This window comes from Triticum urartu, chromosome 3 (assembly GCF_003073215.2).
Source record: "Triticum urartu cultivar G1812 chromosome 3, Tu2.1, whole genome shotgun sequence".
Taxonomy (NCBI): Eukaryota; Viridiplantae; Streptophyta; class Magnoliopsida; order Poales; family Poaceae; genus Triticum; species Triticum urartu.
This window is the reverse complement of record NC_053024.1, coordinates 645274954-645291288: the sequence shown is the minus strand read 5'-3', so window position 1 is coordinate 645291288 and position 16335 is coordinate 645274954. Positions and strand designations below refer to the sequence as shown.

Here is a 16335-nt window from a genome sequence, read left to right as displayed (position 1 = left end):
TGGGTAAGGTAAAAGGTATGAGATGGAGCTGCAGCAAGCGACTAGCATATATGGTGGCTAACATACGCAAATGAGAGCGAGAAGAGAGAGCAAAGGCACGGTCGAACAACTATGATCAAGAAGTGATCCTAGAACAACCAACATCAAACATAACTCCAACACCATGTTCACTTCCCGGACCCCGCCGAGAAGAGACCATCACGGTAACACACGCGGTTGATGTATTTTAATTAAGGTCAACTTCAGTTTTTCTACAACCGGACATTAACAAATTCCCATCTGCCCATAACCGCGGGCACGGCTTTCGAAAGTTCAAATCCCTGCAGGGGAGTCCCAACTTAGCCCGTGACAAGCTCTCACGGTCAATGAAGGATATACCTTCTCCCGAGACATTCCGATCAGACTCGGTATCCCGGTTCTACAAGACAACTTCGAAAAGTTAAAACAAATCCAGCAACACCGCCCGAATGTGCCGACAAATCCCGATAGGATATGCACATATCTCGTTCTCAGGGCACACTCAGATGAGACATCCTACGAGTAAAACCAAACCTCAAGTTGCCCCGAGGTGGCCCCACAGTCTGCTCGGTCGGACCAACACTCAGAGGAGCACTGGCCCGGGGGGGGGGGGGTTAAAATAAAGATGACCCTTGGGCGCGCGACCCCCAAGGGAAAAGAAAAGGCTAGGTGGCAAATGGTGAAACCAATGTTGGGCATTGCTGGAAGAGTTCTATTCAAGGCGAACTGTCAAGGGGTTCCCATTATTACCCAACCGCGTAAGGAAGCAAAATCCGGGAACATAACACCGATATGACGGAAACTAGGGCGGCAAGAGTGGAACAAAACACCAGACATAAGGCCGAGCCTTCCACCCTTTACCAAGTATATAGATGCATTAATTAAATAAGATATATTGTGATATCCCAACAAGTAAACATGTCCAACAAGGAACAACATCTCCATGTTCCAACAAGGAACAAACTTCAATCTTCACCTGAAACTAACAACGCTATAAGAGGGGCTGAGCAAAGCGGTAACATAGCCAATCAACGGTTTGCTAGGACAAGGTGGGTTAGAGGCTTGGTTCAACAATATAGGAGGCATGATAAGCAAGTGGTAGGTATCGCAGCATAGGCATAGCAAAAGAGCGAGCAACTAAGCAAGCAAAGATAGAAGTGATTTTGAGGGTATGGTCATCTTGCCTGAGATCCCGCAAGGAAGAAGAACGAGTCCATGAAGAAGACTAACGGACGTAGCCGAACGGTTCCTCACAAACGCGACGTTATCGGATCCAACCGAAGAAACATCATCGGAAAGAAGAAAACAACATAGTAAACAACCAACACATAACCAAGGCACGATGCACAATCAAGTATGATGCATGTCCGGTTTAATGAGGCATGGCATGGCAAAGTGCACAAACAATCCTACAAATTAAGTGGAGCTCAATATGCAACGAGTTGCATATTGGTGAAACACCACGACAAGTTATTTAGTTCGATCTCGTTTATGTACCCAACAATATTAAATGTTGTTAAACATGGCAAGAGGGTGAAGCAAATGAAAACTACCCATCTAGTCAAGTTTAAATGAGGCCGGAAACAACGAACAACAATTCTGGAAACTCCTCATATCCATATATTAGGTTTGGTACTGTTCTGCCCTAAACATAATTTTAGAGTTGTTAAACATGTCAGATGAGTGCACCAAGTAAATCTAGGCATTTTTCTACCCCATTTACATATAAAGATTATTTAATTCGGAGCTACGGTTATTTAGTTATGAAATAAAGCATTTTAGCAAGGCATAGGGGCAAATTAAAGCAAACATCATTTTAAGCATTTTAAACATGCATGAAAGTTGCAAATTATTAAACTAGATGAAATTCTAAGCAAGTTTCATATACAAAGTTTTTACATGTGATGCTTAGTTTGTGAGATATTAAATGCATGAAGGCTAAGGGGTTTTTTGTAAAACCGTAAACTCTGGATAAAAGGACAAAATCATAGAACGGGGAAAAAACATGACATGGGCTGAAACTGAGGCAAACTGGGCTGGGGGGAACTGCTCACGCTGGGCCAACAACCCGAGGAAGAAGCAGATCGGTGGGAGCGCCGAACTGGGCCGCGAGGAGAGGCCAAAAGAAAAGCGCTGCTGGGCCTTGGCGCTGTAGTCCAGCGATGCCAAGTCAACGCGAGCGCTGAACAGGCGAGCAGGCACCTCGTCCTGTTCTCGTCAGGAAGCAGACCAACGGCAGGAACTCGACGACGGCGGCGCGACGAGGGACTTGTGCGGGCGAGGGCGAGCAGGAACCGGTCGAGGACGGCGGAACTGAGCGCGGGGAGGTGTCTGGGTTCAATTCCGGCAAGGGGAGTCGCGGATTGGAGCTCGGAACGGTCGGCGCGCGATGAGCTCCTGCAGGACACGAGCACGAGAAAAAGGTCAGGGAGGAAGAGAGGGAAAGGGAAGGAGGAGCAGGGGCGCACGGCGACTTGCGGAGCTCCGGCGAGGTCCACGCTGGAAGAGGTCCGCAGCTAGGCAGCAGGGTCGAGCAGGAGGAGGCTCTCGGGCTCCTCCCGAGGCTGCGGTCGCTCGAGCGAAGCGGCGGCGGTGGTCTTGGCGAAGCAGGGAACTCCGGGACGAGCGGGATGCGGGAATGGACGGCGCAAACTCCTCGGGGCTCCGACGACGCAGATGAGGCAGGGGGGTCGACGCGGGGTTGCGTGCACGGGGCGACTCGGCCTCGGGAACCAGAGGAGGCGCGTCCGAGGACAGGCTCACGGTCGCGAGGAGACGAGGATGACGAGGTTAGGTGGCCGCGGGGAGGTCGGGGACGGCAGGGCCCTCGGGAGGTGCTGACGATGGAGGCGAGCTCCAAGGCAGAGGGCGCGACGGCAGTCTCCTGCAGAGAGAGAGATGTGAGGGAGAGATAGGGGGAAGTGGAAGGACGAGAAGGAAATAGTGGGGAAATGCAGCGGGCCTCGGTTGCTGCTGCTGTTCACCGGCAGCGACTGGATCGGGGCGAGCTTGCTTCGGCGAGTTGCGTGCAGAGGAGGCGGGGGTCGAGAGGCGCGGGAGGTGACAAGGCGGCGGCAACTCTCTCGATCCCTTCGGGGAACAAAGCAGGAGGAGGGGTCTCGTTGGTTGGACGGGATGGATCCCGATGGAGAGGCTAAGTGGAAGGAGAGGTGGCTGGCTCGGGTTGGTGTGGTGGTGAAAGCGAGGAGGGGATTTGGATCGGGGATGAACCCGAGGAGGAAGAGACAGGAGGAGTGGCGGCGGCGGCTTGGGGGATGGATGGGACACCTCCTAAAAATTAGGGTTTGTGTCTGGTTATATAGTGAGTGGGTCTATATGCAGACTAATTGAAGCCCTTCGATCTAAATTATACGGCTGAGAAAATATAGGTTAGGAAGTCCTAATAAGAAAACGGAGATGTTTTGTAGATGTTTGGGGATGATCCGGACCCAATGGTGACAACTGTCCGGGTCAGGTTTAGGTAAGTCTCGGACGCGCACGTGAGGGATCGATGCACTGTGCAGAGAGGGTTTCGGAGTCTGGCGGTTGACAGCAGACTGTGCAAAAAGCTTTGGGCTGAGAAGAGAGAGAGACCCGGCGACTGTTTTCGGAGACCGAAAACGTCGGACGTTAGACCGGCTATACTGCCGCTATAGTTATCCGTTCGGGCATCAAACGATCTCCGAATGCGATGAAACTTGACAGGCGGTCTATCTACACTATAATAAGACCACACGTCAACTCTCATCCCATTCCGAGAACATTTTCCGTCCACTTATAAAATACTATTTCGGACATGCCGTGGGCGCGTGAAAGTGTGTCTGGGCTCAGAACGGACAACGGAAAGAACGAGACCGGGACGGATGCAAGTTTTGAAAACATGATGATGCAATGCACATGATGACATGACAAGATGCAACACGCAAGCACATGACATGGCAACAACAACAAATAACTGGAAGACACCTGGCGCAACGGTCTCGGGGTGTCACAAACACTAACTGCGAGCTACACTTCAAAATGAAGAATATATCCATGAAGGTGGAGGACGCCGTTGCTTTTACAAATCCTCCCGAGGCAACCTTCCATTGCAACCCGATTCCAGCGGGCTATGCTCGTGTCTTGGTTGATGAGGTGGTGGACCAATATTCGCGAATAGAGCTTGACATTTCTGGAGGTGACGAGGAGCACACACTTGGAGAGGCCAACCATCGTATCATCCTATGGAGAAAGGATTGCATCATCTTTTGAAGGTCACCGACACCGCGTCATCCGACTCCTCGTCGAAGTCCGCCATCGAGTCAGCAGACTCCCGCTCCTTCAAGTCCACCAACGCGTCAGGCCACTCCTCCTCCAAGTCCGGCACAGCTTCAGGCCACTCCTCCTCCTCCAAGTCCGGCAAAGCGTCAGGCCACTCCTCCTCCAAGTCCGGCATAGTTTCAGGCCACTCCTCCTCCTCCAACTCAGCCACGTCAGCCGTCTTCGCCGCCTCATCAATCACGGAAGAGAGCCGCCTTAGCTATGGTGCGTAGCGGTACAAGTCGAGGTAGTACTGGAGGTACAGGCGGAGGCAAACGATTTCAATATGGTCCAAGCAGCCTCGCGCCTCTTCCGCAGAGGCCTTACGACAAGTCCGAGGAGGAAAACATAGCCATATCGAAGGCCGAGGTGGAAGCCCATTTTGCACCGAAACCGCCACCGCCGTCAAGGGAGAAAGTGCCTGAGGAAAAGATTGACCACTTCATTCGTATGGCTAGAGCACCAGCTCCCAAGCCTGTTGACATAGACTATGAGCGCCACCTCAGGAAGTTAAATCGAGCACGTCTACAGAAAGAGGCGAGCTCGAGCTCGAGCAAATCAGCTGGCAAAAGGAGCGGTAAAACCGTTCCCCAGCTGGGAGAACAGGCGGCGCAATCAATCCCCTCGCTTGTTGTGCCAACAACACATGAGAGTACGCGCGCCCAATATTATTATGGGCAAACCGTTAACGTTCCCGGGCTGGGCGATGTGGTAATAACCGAGGAGCATATTGAGCAGGCTAAAAGGCTCATGATCACTGTTGGACAACTCCTCGATATCGAGCCCATGTCTCTGATTAGAGAGGAGGAAACAAAACGGAAATATGTCCGGGGCCAACCTTTGGTCGAGCCAGACGAGGTCAAGAAGCTCCCAACGAGAATGTATGAATTGCATCAATGGTACATGGACATTACCAAGATTTCCAATCGAGAGTCCCTCATGGTGAATGTCAAGAAGGATCATTACTACCATGAGAAAGTTGTGTCCGTTGAGTATACAGAACTATTTCAGTTATACAATCAAAACACACTCGACAAATCTATCGTCAGTTGCTATTGTATGTAAGTGATTTCTTTCTGTAATTTAAGTCTCAAGCTAGCTCAATCATTACCTGTAATTATCCTCACTATATTCTTTTCTGTGGTATTATGCAGGATGAAGATTTATGAAATGAAAAAAGGCAGACGCTATGGCATTGGGTTCGTTGACCCAAATACCATTAATGAATACACATGAAAATTAGATCCATATTACGAAAAAAGTGTAGAGGAAAGCATGTTAGAGTTCTTCAAGCGCCTCAAATACAATGAAGATATACTACTTCCTTACAACTTCGAGTGAGTCACACTGTCTTGTATTACAAATTCTGTTTTTGCCTACTAGCTAGCTACATGTTTTTGCTTACATATGCCCGCTTAATTAAGACATGCAAACGTGTGTGCATGCAGATTTCACTGGATCTTGTTAATCATTAAAGTTGATGAAGGAACAGTTGAAATACTGGACTCACTACTTAAAAAAGCAAGTGACTACACCATCTTGTCTGGGATAGTCAACAGGTAATTTCAATCATTATTAACTATATCTCAGCCTATTTAGTTCGTCATTTCCTGATATGAACTATTTAATAACCCCTTTATTCATTTTCTTTGTCGGCGGGCAGGGCTTGGGCAAAGTTCATCAGCGTCACTCCAGGCCAATGGAAAAAAAGCTGAAATAGTATCGACCCAAGGTAAGTAATTAAGTAGTACTAGCTAGCTAGCTGCCATCTCTTTAATCATCATGCTTGATTGATTATTATCTGATCAAGTTTCATTCTCGTAAAGGCCCTGAAGCAGGCGCCGGGGAATAATCCGCGTGCATACTACGTTTGCGAGAACATTCGCATGATGGCGTCCGAAAGGAGCAGATCTCAAAGACAGGAGTGGGTACGTTTGTCAGAACATTATTCACAATTTTTACACCATTATCGATATCTAGTCATACAACTAATACACATGCATATTGATCTTCTTCTTAACAGTTCAAAGAGGTGCGGGAGCAGCTCCTACCAGAGGACCGCATAGAAGCAATTCAAGAGGAAATAGCGGGATTTTTGCTCAACCAGGTCATAGATCCCAAAGGAGAATACTATTACCCGCTACCGCCCCCATGAACCACTTCCAATTGTCATCGTGCTCCGAAGGCACCAATTAGGCTAATGCCACTGGCTCCGAAGGCACCAATTAGGAGAAATTGTATATAGCTACCTAATTGTATACATATATACATGTGTGTATATATGTGTGAATTAATGGTGGTTGTGAGACATTCGATGATATATATATATATATATATATATATATATGTGATCGGTTCTACTAGAAATTCTATTTATATATATGCATAACATGTACAATATGTAGCATCGTAAAATACCAACAAACGAAAAAGAATTAAATAGAAAACAAAAAGTTAAATGAAAAAGAAATCATAAACCCAAAACCCCCAACCTTTTAATACCGATTGGTGTCACTAACCGGTACTAAAGGGCTCCCTGCCCCCGGAGCTGGCTCGTGCCACGTGGTTGCCCTTTAGCACCGGTTCGTGCTGAACCGGTACTAAAGGGGGGGGGGCCTTTAGTGCCCACACTTTAGTGCGGCACTAAAGGGCCTTACGAACCGGTGTTATTGCCCGGTTCTGCACTAGTGCCAAGAGCATCTTCGGCCGTTTCTATATCTGCAATAATAGCCATCGAGGAGAAGTTCGGCAAAAAAGCTCTCCAATAGTACTCCCAAATTCTTCAAAACTGCCCCTTCATCTAAGAGAAGATGGCCCTTCCAATAAAAGGGCCATGTTAGCTAATTGTAACTGTAGTGCGCCGCGCCGCCGCCACAACCACTGCCCCGGCCAACCACTGCTGCTGCCTCCAACTGTCGCACAACCCGCTGTCAGCCGCTGCGTGAGTTCGCCAGCGTCGTCGCACCACTGTAAAAAAAACCACCTTTAGGGAAAGTTTTTGCAGGAACTGAGAAATACCTCACCCGTCAACTTCCCCTAAATTTTACGGTTATTCCGTAAAACCACTTTTACGGAACAATTTGTCTAATTCACATCTAAATGTTTTTTAGGAATGCCACATCTAAGCTCCCACAAATATATAATGCAGTAATAAGAAACAAAAAAACTAGGACAAAAAAATAGACCACAAACAAAGTGAAAATCAGTTTAGATGTGACATAACTATGTCATATCTAGATGTGTTCTAAACAGATCTTTACGAAAAGAAATTTACAGAAGCTGCTGGAAATGCTCTAAATTGAGATGTGGCAAGGAACGAAACATAAACTGTGCTATGCCTGACCTGTATTCCTCTACGTATTTTAATCGTGGGATTCTTGCTCCCTTTGTACGCACGGTCGCATGCCACCGTCGGCACCAACCACAGAATCTGCGATGGCGACTGCAGAGGCCCAGGGTGAAGCCGCCAGGCCGCCAGCACGAACCCACTCAAGAGTCAGAGTGTCGACGAGACTTGGCATCTGGAATCTCACAGGAAAAGCGAAGGTCACATCGCCCAAAGTGCCGGCCGGGATCTTTGAACGCCACGACGTTACGGACCCCTCCGAGATTCATCCCGCAGGATGCCGGCTGGCCCCGATGCTTCCTTTCCACTCGTACAAAGAAAATGAAGATTCTTCCGAGGATCCGACGCTTCGCCAACCCAGTTCCGAAAGGAACGCTGGATCAACTTTAGCTTCAAAATCGGTCCATGTTGGTCAGTTGGTGTCATTTGAACATGCATGACACAGAGAGTCCGAGCTCAGGGTGGCAACAGACGTTATTATTAAATTAGCTTCTACTACCACACAAAACAGAGAACATTAGTTGGTGACACTCACACTGTTGACAGTCACTTAGGTATCTTTTCTTTGAGACAACTACGGCGGTCATTAGCCAGCCTAAACAATTTTTTGACACTTCGGTATCTTGTCGCTCTTCTTTTTGACTCAGCTTGGCTTTCACCCTCCAGCCAAGGTGAACTTTACCGGACGCTATCTTAGAATGTTCTTCGGTGCGTGCATGATGGTCAGACGTCGATTATGACTTGAACGGGTGGTACACCTTGAGGTCGGACTTGATGCCGGCGATGGACCCCGCGGCGGCGGCGAGGGAGATGGCGAGGCATCCGAGGCTGAGCATCTGCAGGCACACCCACTGCGTGCTCCACTTGGGCACCTTCTTCTGCACCACGTACATCTCCACCGGAAAGTAGACGGTGAGCGGCCAGAACCCCAGCGCGCCCAGGAACCCCACCACGTCGTTGAAGAAGGGCAGCATCATGGACACCACCGTCGTCGCCGTCACGAACGCTGTCCGCCACGTCGCCCGGAACATGTTCACCTTGTACGTCCTGAAGAGCGGCACCTCGACCTCGCCGGTGACGTATGTAGACTCCGGCCACCTCTTCGCCGCCCACTTCTCCACGAAGGCGAACAGGGGCTGGCAGTACACCTGGTAGGCGCCGACGAGGTGGATGACGATGGCGGCGTTGGCCACGTCGAGGAGCCAGAAGGGCTCGTAGAAGCCGAACCCTGTCAGGAGGTTCCCCGGGGCGGCGTCGCCGAAGGCCGCGTAGCCCATGCAGCCGCAGAGCATGTAGAAGACCGTGGTCACCGCGACGCTGACCATGGTGGCGCGCTTCATGACCGTGGACTCTGACGGCGGCGGCGCCCGGATGGTGTCCTGGATCTCGATGAGGATGAGCGAGTAGGAGTAGGCGAAGGCAATGTCCCCGAACGCCTGCGTGCTGCGCCACACCTTCTGCATCGGCGTCACCGTGCCAATGCTGATGCCGGTCAGGCTACCCTTCACGCCTCCGTTTGCTGCATGCATGCAGACATCATTGGTTAACACTTTGCTCAACATGATCTTGGGATTGGTTTCGTCGAGTCACCTACCTATGACTTGGACGATGCCGAGGCCGAGGCCGATGGAGGAGTAGGTGAAGGACATAGCCGCGGCGAGCATGGAGAGCCAGGAGATCTGGTCGAAATCGGGTATCTGGGAGAAGAAGACCTGAGCCACGCCGAAGATGATCATGTAGGGCACGCTGGAGACCTTGCAGGGGTCGGCGTGGCCGTGGCCGTGGAAGCAGTTTGCCCTCTTAATCGCCAGCATGCTGATGGAGGCGGCGATGGTGTAGCCGATAGCCACCCCGACGATATTGGCGTACTGCAGCACCCCGCAGATCTGGACCTTGACGCCGCTGAGGTTGGCGTTGACGGCGTCCATGTAGGTGTAGTTGCGCTTGCCGGTGCTCTGGTCGCCGGAGCGGTAGCAGTCGGCGAGCAGCGAGGAGGTGAAGTAGGTGACGAGGGAGAAGAGGAGCATCACGGCGGGGCCGGCCACCCAGCCGAGCTGCGCGATGGCCCACCCCAGCGACAGCACCCCGGACCCGATCACCGCCGTGATGATGTGCGAGCTCGCCGTCCACATCGTGCCTGTACACATCGGGACATTCATCAGACTCAGAGAGACCAACATATGATATAGTACGTCGTACACCATAAGCCGAAGGATATTTACGTACCGGTGCGCTTGTTGCGGCCATCGTCGTCGAGCTTGGAGCCGGCGGTGTGGCCGAGCTCTGCGGCGGCTACCTCCATCGGCGGGTAGTAGTAGGTGGCCACGACCTTGTCCGCCATCCCGATCGACCTCTGTCTCTAGACTTAACTGCCGCCAACAGAATAGAGAGAGTAGGCGTGCGGGATGAGAACTGATAAAGAGGAGGCCAGACCACAGTAAGTGCAGTGCACTCTGCGCGCTCGCTAGAGATGCGATCTTGCGCAGCGTGATCTGCAGAGAGCGAGTAAATGTCTACTGTGAGTGGTGGTGGGTGCCTGGCCTGCCTCTGGGTACCGAGGGTACCGGTGCAATTTATAGGAGAAGCCTGCACTGTGTAAGAGCATCTCCAACAGAGGTGCTAAAAATAGTACGTGCTGGAAAAACCGCTAATTTTGCGCGCGGAGCATCTCCAACAGTCGCTGTAAAATTCATCCAGCGCATTTGGAATTTCAGCATCGCACGCGGGATATTTAGTGCGCAGCGTATAGCGCGTTGGACAATGACGCGTGAAGACCAACTGCTGTGCTCCCTCTGCTTGTCCTGCCTCGAGCTCGCCGCTGCAGCCATTCCCTGTAGCTCGCATTCGCCACTCCTCTGCGTGCTCGTCATTTGCTCGTCCCGACACGGGGCGGAGCCGCCGCTGCCCTTCTGCTCGCCGGCTGCAGCTCGCCGCCTTGAGTTTGACGGCCGAGAGCCGTCGTTGCCCTTCTGCTCGTCGCCTCTCTAGAGCTCACCGCCTCGAGCTCGCCGGCCGGGAGCACGTGTGGTGGCCGGAGGTGAGCGGTGCGTGCGGAGCTTGCGATTCCAATCGATTGCAAGCTAGCTTGCTTCAACGATTAAGGGAAGCTAAGCTAGCTAACTCGTGTTTGCGATTCAACGATCACACAAAGCTAGCTCGCGTGCGGTGGCCGGCGAAAAATGGTTTGCAAGTTAACTTGCTCCAACAATAGGGGACCTAATTGCGTTTTTGTTTTGGTCAGATGAATTTATTTGTAAATGTTTAGGGACCTGTTTGTTGTAGACATATTTACGGCGCTTTATTTTTTAGTGCATCTGCTGGACTGCTGCGTGCTCTCCACTATCGGTTATATTTTTGTCCATCCGCTGAACTAAATCGGCCACGGCATGCTAAATTACTAAAATGACGCTGTAAAATTATTTTAGCATGTCGGTTTTTTTAGCGTTTGTTGAAGATTCTGTAAAGTGAGTGCCGGCCCGGACCGGTCGGCATTCAGGGACCTGCCTGTCTGGCTGCGTGAGAGCGTGCGCTGCCGCTGCTAGCCGGTGGCTGGCGGGGGCGCGGGAAGGCGCTGCTGCTAGTGCTCTGACTAGAAATTCAAACCTCCTAACTCGTAGAGTTGACGCATGTAATCTGCACGTTTGCTATGGGTGGTCGACATCGCGACGGCCGGCAGTCGCCTTCCGAGAAGGAGCCAACCGCCACCTTTTGGCTTTCGCCATGCCTCGTGGCACCAAGAAAGTGCTCATTACCCATTACTGACTAATGATGATAGATTGATGCAAGATAAGCCCACTATGAGAGGTGGCTGGTCAGCGGTGAAACAGAGTGTACCTACTTTGCACACTAGTCAGGCCACACCTCGTCTCAGCCTGGTGAACACGTGATGCACGAAAAGCTAGCGATAGAAAATTAGAAATAGGATTGCAACAATGTCTCGTACGTACGTGCTACCACTACTTGCTGCTCGTTACCTTTCTCTGCAGGAGCTGCTCTAGCTGGCTTTCTGCCCTTGTTGCACGGTTGGTCGAGAGGGCTCGGTGACAACTGATCGCTCGTCGCGGTACGTAGTGCTTCGTCTGCACTGACCGGCTGGGTGCTCCGTCGGGACCCCATGGTTTGCTGGCAATTCGGTCGGGCTTTCGTCCGTCCATCCTTTCTCCGCCGCCATGGAATATGGAATAGGTATCTCTTCCTTTCCCGCCCACTCGCATGGATGGTGAAGTGGTCCGGCCGCTATCTTACGTGTGTTGGATGGCTCCTGATCGTCGTCGTATCAATAGTTCTTTATGACTCTGTGATATGAGATGGCTGCAGTACCATGATTTTGCAGTGCTCAATCAAAATCGATTCGATTCTTCCGGGTTTGTGGAATCACTCATTCTTCCGGCTTTGACCGGCCCAGAACCTATGGAGGGGAACCGACGAACATTTTTCGTGCGGGTGTGCCTTTGTGACCGAGCATGGAGAGCCATCCTTTTCCGCCTGTGGATGAATTAATTAGCTAATCCCCGCGAGAACGTGAATATGCTAGACTAACTAAGAACAAGGAATCGTGTGATATGATGATAACCTAAGGATATCTCCAACACCGACCAGCAAACCTTCCTCACCCGTCCAAATCGTGGAATCTATCCAATGCGGTCCTGTATCGGTCCGTTGAACGGTTCATACGCGATTTTTTCGATAAACCGAAAACAAAAGACCGCCCTGGCCCACCAAAAACCCCTCGCCCCTCCCGCGCGTTTTCGGTCAGCACCCCTTGAAAGCGTCATCGCCTGCATTCATGCCCGGCTAGAGCGGACGCGACCACTCATTGACGCCGGCATTGAAGTGGCGCGTCGGCCGAGAGAGCGCCGCTTCCCGGTGGAGGCGACTGTTGGGTTTCGTAGTAATTTCAAAAAATTTCCTACGCACACGCAAGATCATGTGATGCATAGCAACGAGAGGGGAGAGTGTTGTCTACGTACCCACGCAGACCGACTGTGGAAGCGTTGACACAACGTAGAGGAAGTAGTCGTACGTCTTCACGATCCAACCGATCAAGTACCGAAACTACGGCACCTCCGAGTTCGAGCACACGTTCAGCTCGATGACGATCCCTGGACTCCGATCCAGCAAAGTGTTGGGGAAGAGTTCCGTCAGCACGACGGCGTGGTGACGATCTTGATGTACTACAGCAGCAGGGCTTCGCCTAAACTCCGCTACAGTATTATCGAGGAATATGGTGGCTGGGGGCACCGCACACGGCTAAGGAATAGATCACGTGGATCAACTTGTTGTGTCTTTGGTGCTAGCCCTGCCCCTCTATTTATATGTTGAGCCCCGGGGTCGAAACTTGAAGCAAAAGCCTCCTCAAAGTCGTTTTTGCCCGAAAGGCAAGAGTCCCACTCGGACTCCAGGACCAAACGCCACAATCCTTGGCGTCTGGCCCAGACGCCATGGGCCTCGGCGTCTGCCCCAGGGCCAGACGCCAGGGTCTCCGGCGTTTGGCCCCCTGGCCTCCGCAAAACTCCTTTTGCACCGACCTAAAGCCTCATGGGCTTGACCCCTTGGCCTAACCATATCATCCAATATATGAATCTTTACGTCTTGACCATTTCGAGACTCCTCGTCATGTCCCCGATCTCATCCGGGACTCCGAACTCCCTCGGTACATCAAAACATGTAAACTCATAATATAACTGTCATCGTAACCTTAAGCGTGCGGACCCTACGGGTTCGAGAACAATGTAGACATGACCGAGACACGTCTCCGGTCAATAACCAATAGCGGGACCTGGATGCCCATATTGGCTCCTACATATTCTACGAAGATCTTTATCGGTCAGACCGCATAACAACATACGTTGTTCCCTTTGTCATCGGTATGTTACTTGCCCGAGATTTGATCGTCGGTATCCAACACCTAGTTCAATCTCGTTACCGGCAAGTCTCTTTACTCGTTCTGTAATACATCATCCCGCAACTAACTCATTTAGTTGCAATGCTTGCAAGGCTTAAGTGATGTGCATTACCGAGAGGGCCCAGAGATACCTCTCCGACAATCGGAGTGACAAAACCAAATCTCGAAATACGCCAACCCAACATGTACCTTTGGAGACACCTGTAGTACTCCTTTATAATCACCCAGTTACGTTGTGACGTTTGGTAGTACCCAAAGTGTTCCTCCGGTAAACGGGAGTTGCATAATCTCATAGTTATAGGAACATGTATAAGTCATGAAGAAAGCAATAGCAACATACTAAATGATCGGGTGCTAAGCTAATGGAATGGGTCACGTCAATCAGATCATTCTCTTAATGATGTGACCTCGTTAATCAAATAACAACACTTTGTTCATGGTTAGGAAACATAACCATCTTTGATTAACGAGCTAGTCAAGTAGAGGCATACTAGTGACACTAAGTTTGTCTATGTATTCACACATGTATTATGTTTCCGGTTAATACAATTCTAGCATGAATAATAAACATTTATCATGATATAAGGAAATAAATAATAACTTTATTATTGCCTCTAGGGCATATTTCCTTCAGTCTCCCACTTGCACTAGAGTCAATAATCTAGATTACACAGTAATGATTCTAACACCCATAGAGCCTTGGTGCTGATCATGTTTTGCTCGTGGAAGAGGCTTAGTCAACGGGTCTGCAACATTCAGATCTGTATGTATCTTGCAAATCTCTATGTCTCCCACCTGGACTAGATCCCGGATGGAATTGAAGCGTCTCTTGATGTGCTTGGTTCTCTTGTGAAATCTGGATTCCTTTGCCAAGGCAATTGCACCAGTATTGTCACAAAAGATTTTCATTGGACCCGATGCACTAAGTATGACACCTAGATCGGATATGAACTCCTTCATCCAGACTCCTTCATTTGCTGCTTCCGAAGCAGCTATGTACTCCGCTTCACATGTAGATCCCGCTACAACGCTTTGTTTAGAACTGCACCAACTGACAGCTCCACCGTTTAATGTAAACACGTATCCGGTTTGCGATTTAGAATCGTCCGGATCAGTGTCAAAGCTTGCATCAACGTAACCATTTACGACGAGCTCTTTGTCACCTCCATATACGGGAAGCATATCCTTAGTCCTTTTTCAGGTATTTCAGGATGTTCTTGACCGCTGTCCAGTGATCCACTCTCCGCTTCACATGTAGATCCCGCTACAACGCTTTGTTTAGAACTGCACCAACTGATAGCTCCACCGTTTAATGTAAACACGTATCCGGTTTGCGATTTAGAATCGTCCGGATCAGTGTCAAAGCTTGCATCAACGTAACCATTTACGACGAGCTCTTTGTCACCTCCATATACGGGAAGCATATCCTTAGTCCTTTTTCAGGTATTTCAGGATGTTCTTGACCGCTGTCCAGTGATCCACTCTCCGCTTCACATGTAGATCCCGCTACAACGCTTTGTTTAGAACTGCACCAACTGATAGCTCCACCGTTTAATGTAAACACGTATCCGGTTTGCGATTTAGAATCGTCCGGATCAGTGTCAAAGCTTGCATCAACGTAACCATTTACGACGAGCTCTTTGTCACCTCCATATACGAGAAGCATATCCTTAGTCCTTTTTCAGGTATTTACCTCCTTGCTAGGCTTATAGCAAGGCACACATCAGGTCTGGTACACAGCATTGCATACATGATAGATCCTATCGCTGATGCATAGGGAACATCTTTCATATTCTCTCTATCTTCTGCAGTGGTCGGGCATTGAGTCTTACTCAATTTCACACCTTGTAACACAGGCAAGAATCCTTTCTTTGCTTGATCCATTTTGAACTTCTTCAAAATTTTGTCAAGGTATGTTGTTTGTGAAAGTCCAATTAAGCGTCTTGATCTATCTCTATAGATCTTAATGCCTAATATGTAAGCAGCTTCACCGAGGTCTTTCATTGAAAAACTCTTATTCAAGTATCCCTTTACGCTATCCAGAAATTCTATATCATTTCCAATTAATAATATGTCATCCGCATATAATATCAGAAATGCTACAGAGCTCCCACTCACTTTCTTGTAAATACAGGCTTCTCCAAAAGTCTGTATAAAACCAAATGCTTTGATCACACTATCAAAACGTTTATTCCAACTACGAGAGGCTTGCACCAGTCCATAAATGGATCGCTGGAGCTTGCACACTTTGTTAGCTCCCTTTGGATCGACAAAACCTTCTGGTTGCATCATATACAACTCTTCTTCCAGAAATCCATTCAGGAATGCAGTTTTGACATCCATCTGCCAAATTTCATAATCATAAAATGCGGCAATTGCTAACATGATTCGGACAGACTTAAGCATCGCTACGGGTGAGAAGGTCTCATCGTAGTCAATCCCTTGAACTTGCCGAAAACCTTTTGCGACAAGTCGAGCTTTGTAGACAGTAATATTACCGTCAGCGTCAGTCTTCTTCTTGAAGATGCATTTATTCTCAATTGCTTGCCGATCATCGGGCAAGTCAACCAAAGTCCATACTTTGTTCTCATACATGGATCCCATCTCAGATTTCATGGCTTCAAGCCACTTTGCGGAATCTGGGCTCACCATTGCTTCTTCATAGTTCGTAGGTTCATCATGATCAAGCATCATGACTTCCAGAACGGGATTACCGTACCACTCTGGCACGGATCTTACTCTGGTTGATCTACGAGGTTCAGTAGTA

The 16335-nt window shown here is 49.6% G+C and overlaps 1 protein-coding gene across 1 annotated transcript; it reads right to left on the bottom strand.

Annotated features, from left to right (window-relative positions):
* Nucleotides 1–8119: 8119 nt before the first annotated feature.
* On the bottom strand, nucleotides 8120–10206 carry LOC125545645 (amino acid permease 3-like). The gene is made up of 3 exons (XM_048709662.1): nucleotides 9890–10206; nucleotides 9258–9800; nucleotides 8120–9182 (listed from the first exon to the last, which is right to left on the bottom strand). The coding sequence occupies exons 1-3, from the start codon at nucleotides 10002–10004 to the stop codon at nucleotides 8398–8400; spliced, it is 1443 nt and encodes a 480-aa protein (XP_048565619.1). The 5' UTR covers nucleotides 10005–10206; the 3' UTR covers nucleotides 8120–8397.
* Nucleotides 10207–16335: the final 6129 nt, after the last annotated feature.

Coding starts and splice junctions, on each gene's coding strand:
- LOC125545645 (XM_048709662.1), bottom strand. CDS start 10,004: ATGGCGGACAAGGTCGTGGCCACCTACTACTACCCGCCGATGGAGGTA. Junction 9,801..9,889: donor TGGCCGCAACAAGCGCACCG/GTACGTAAATAT, acceptor CGATGTGTACAG/GCACGATGTGGACGGCGAGC. Junction 9,183..9,257: donor CGGCATCGTCCAAGTCATAG/GTAGGTGACTCG, acceptor GCATGCATGCAG/CAAACGGAGGCGTGAAGGGT.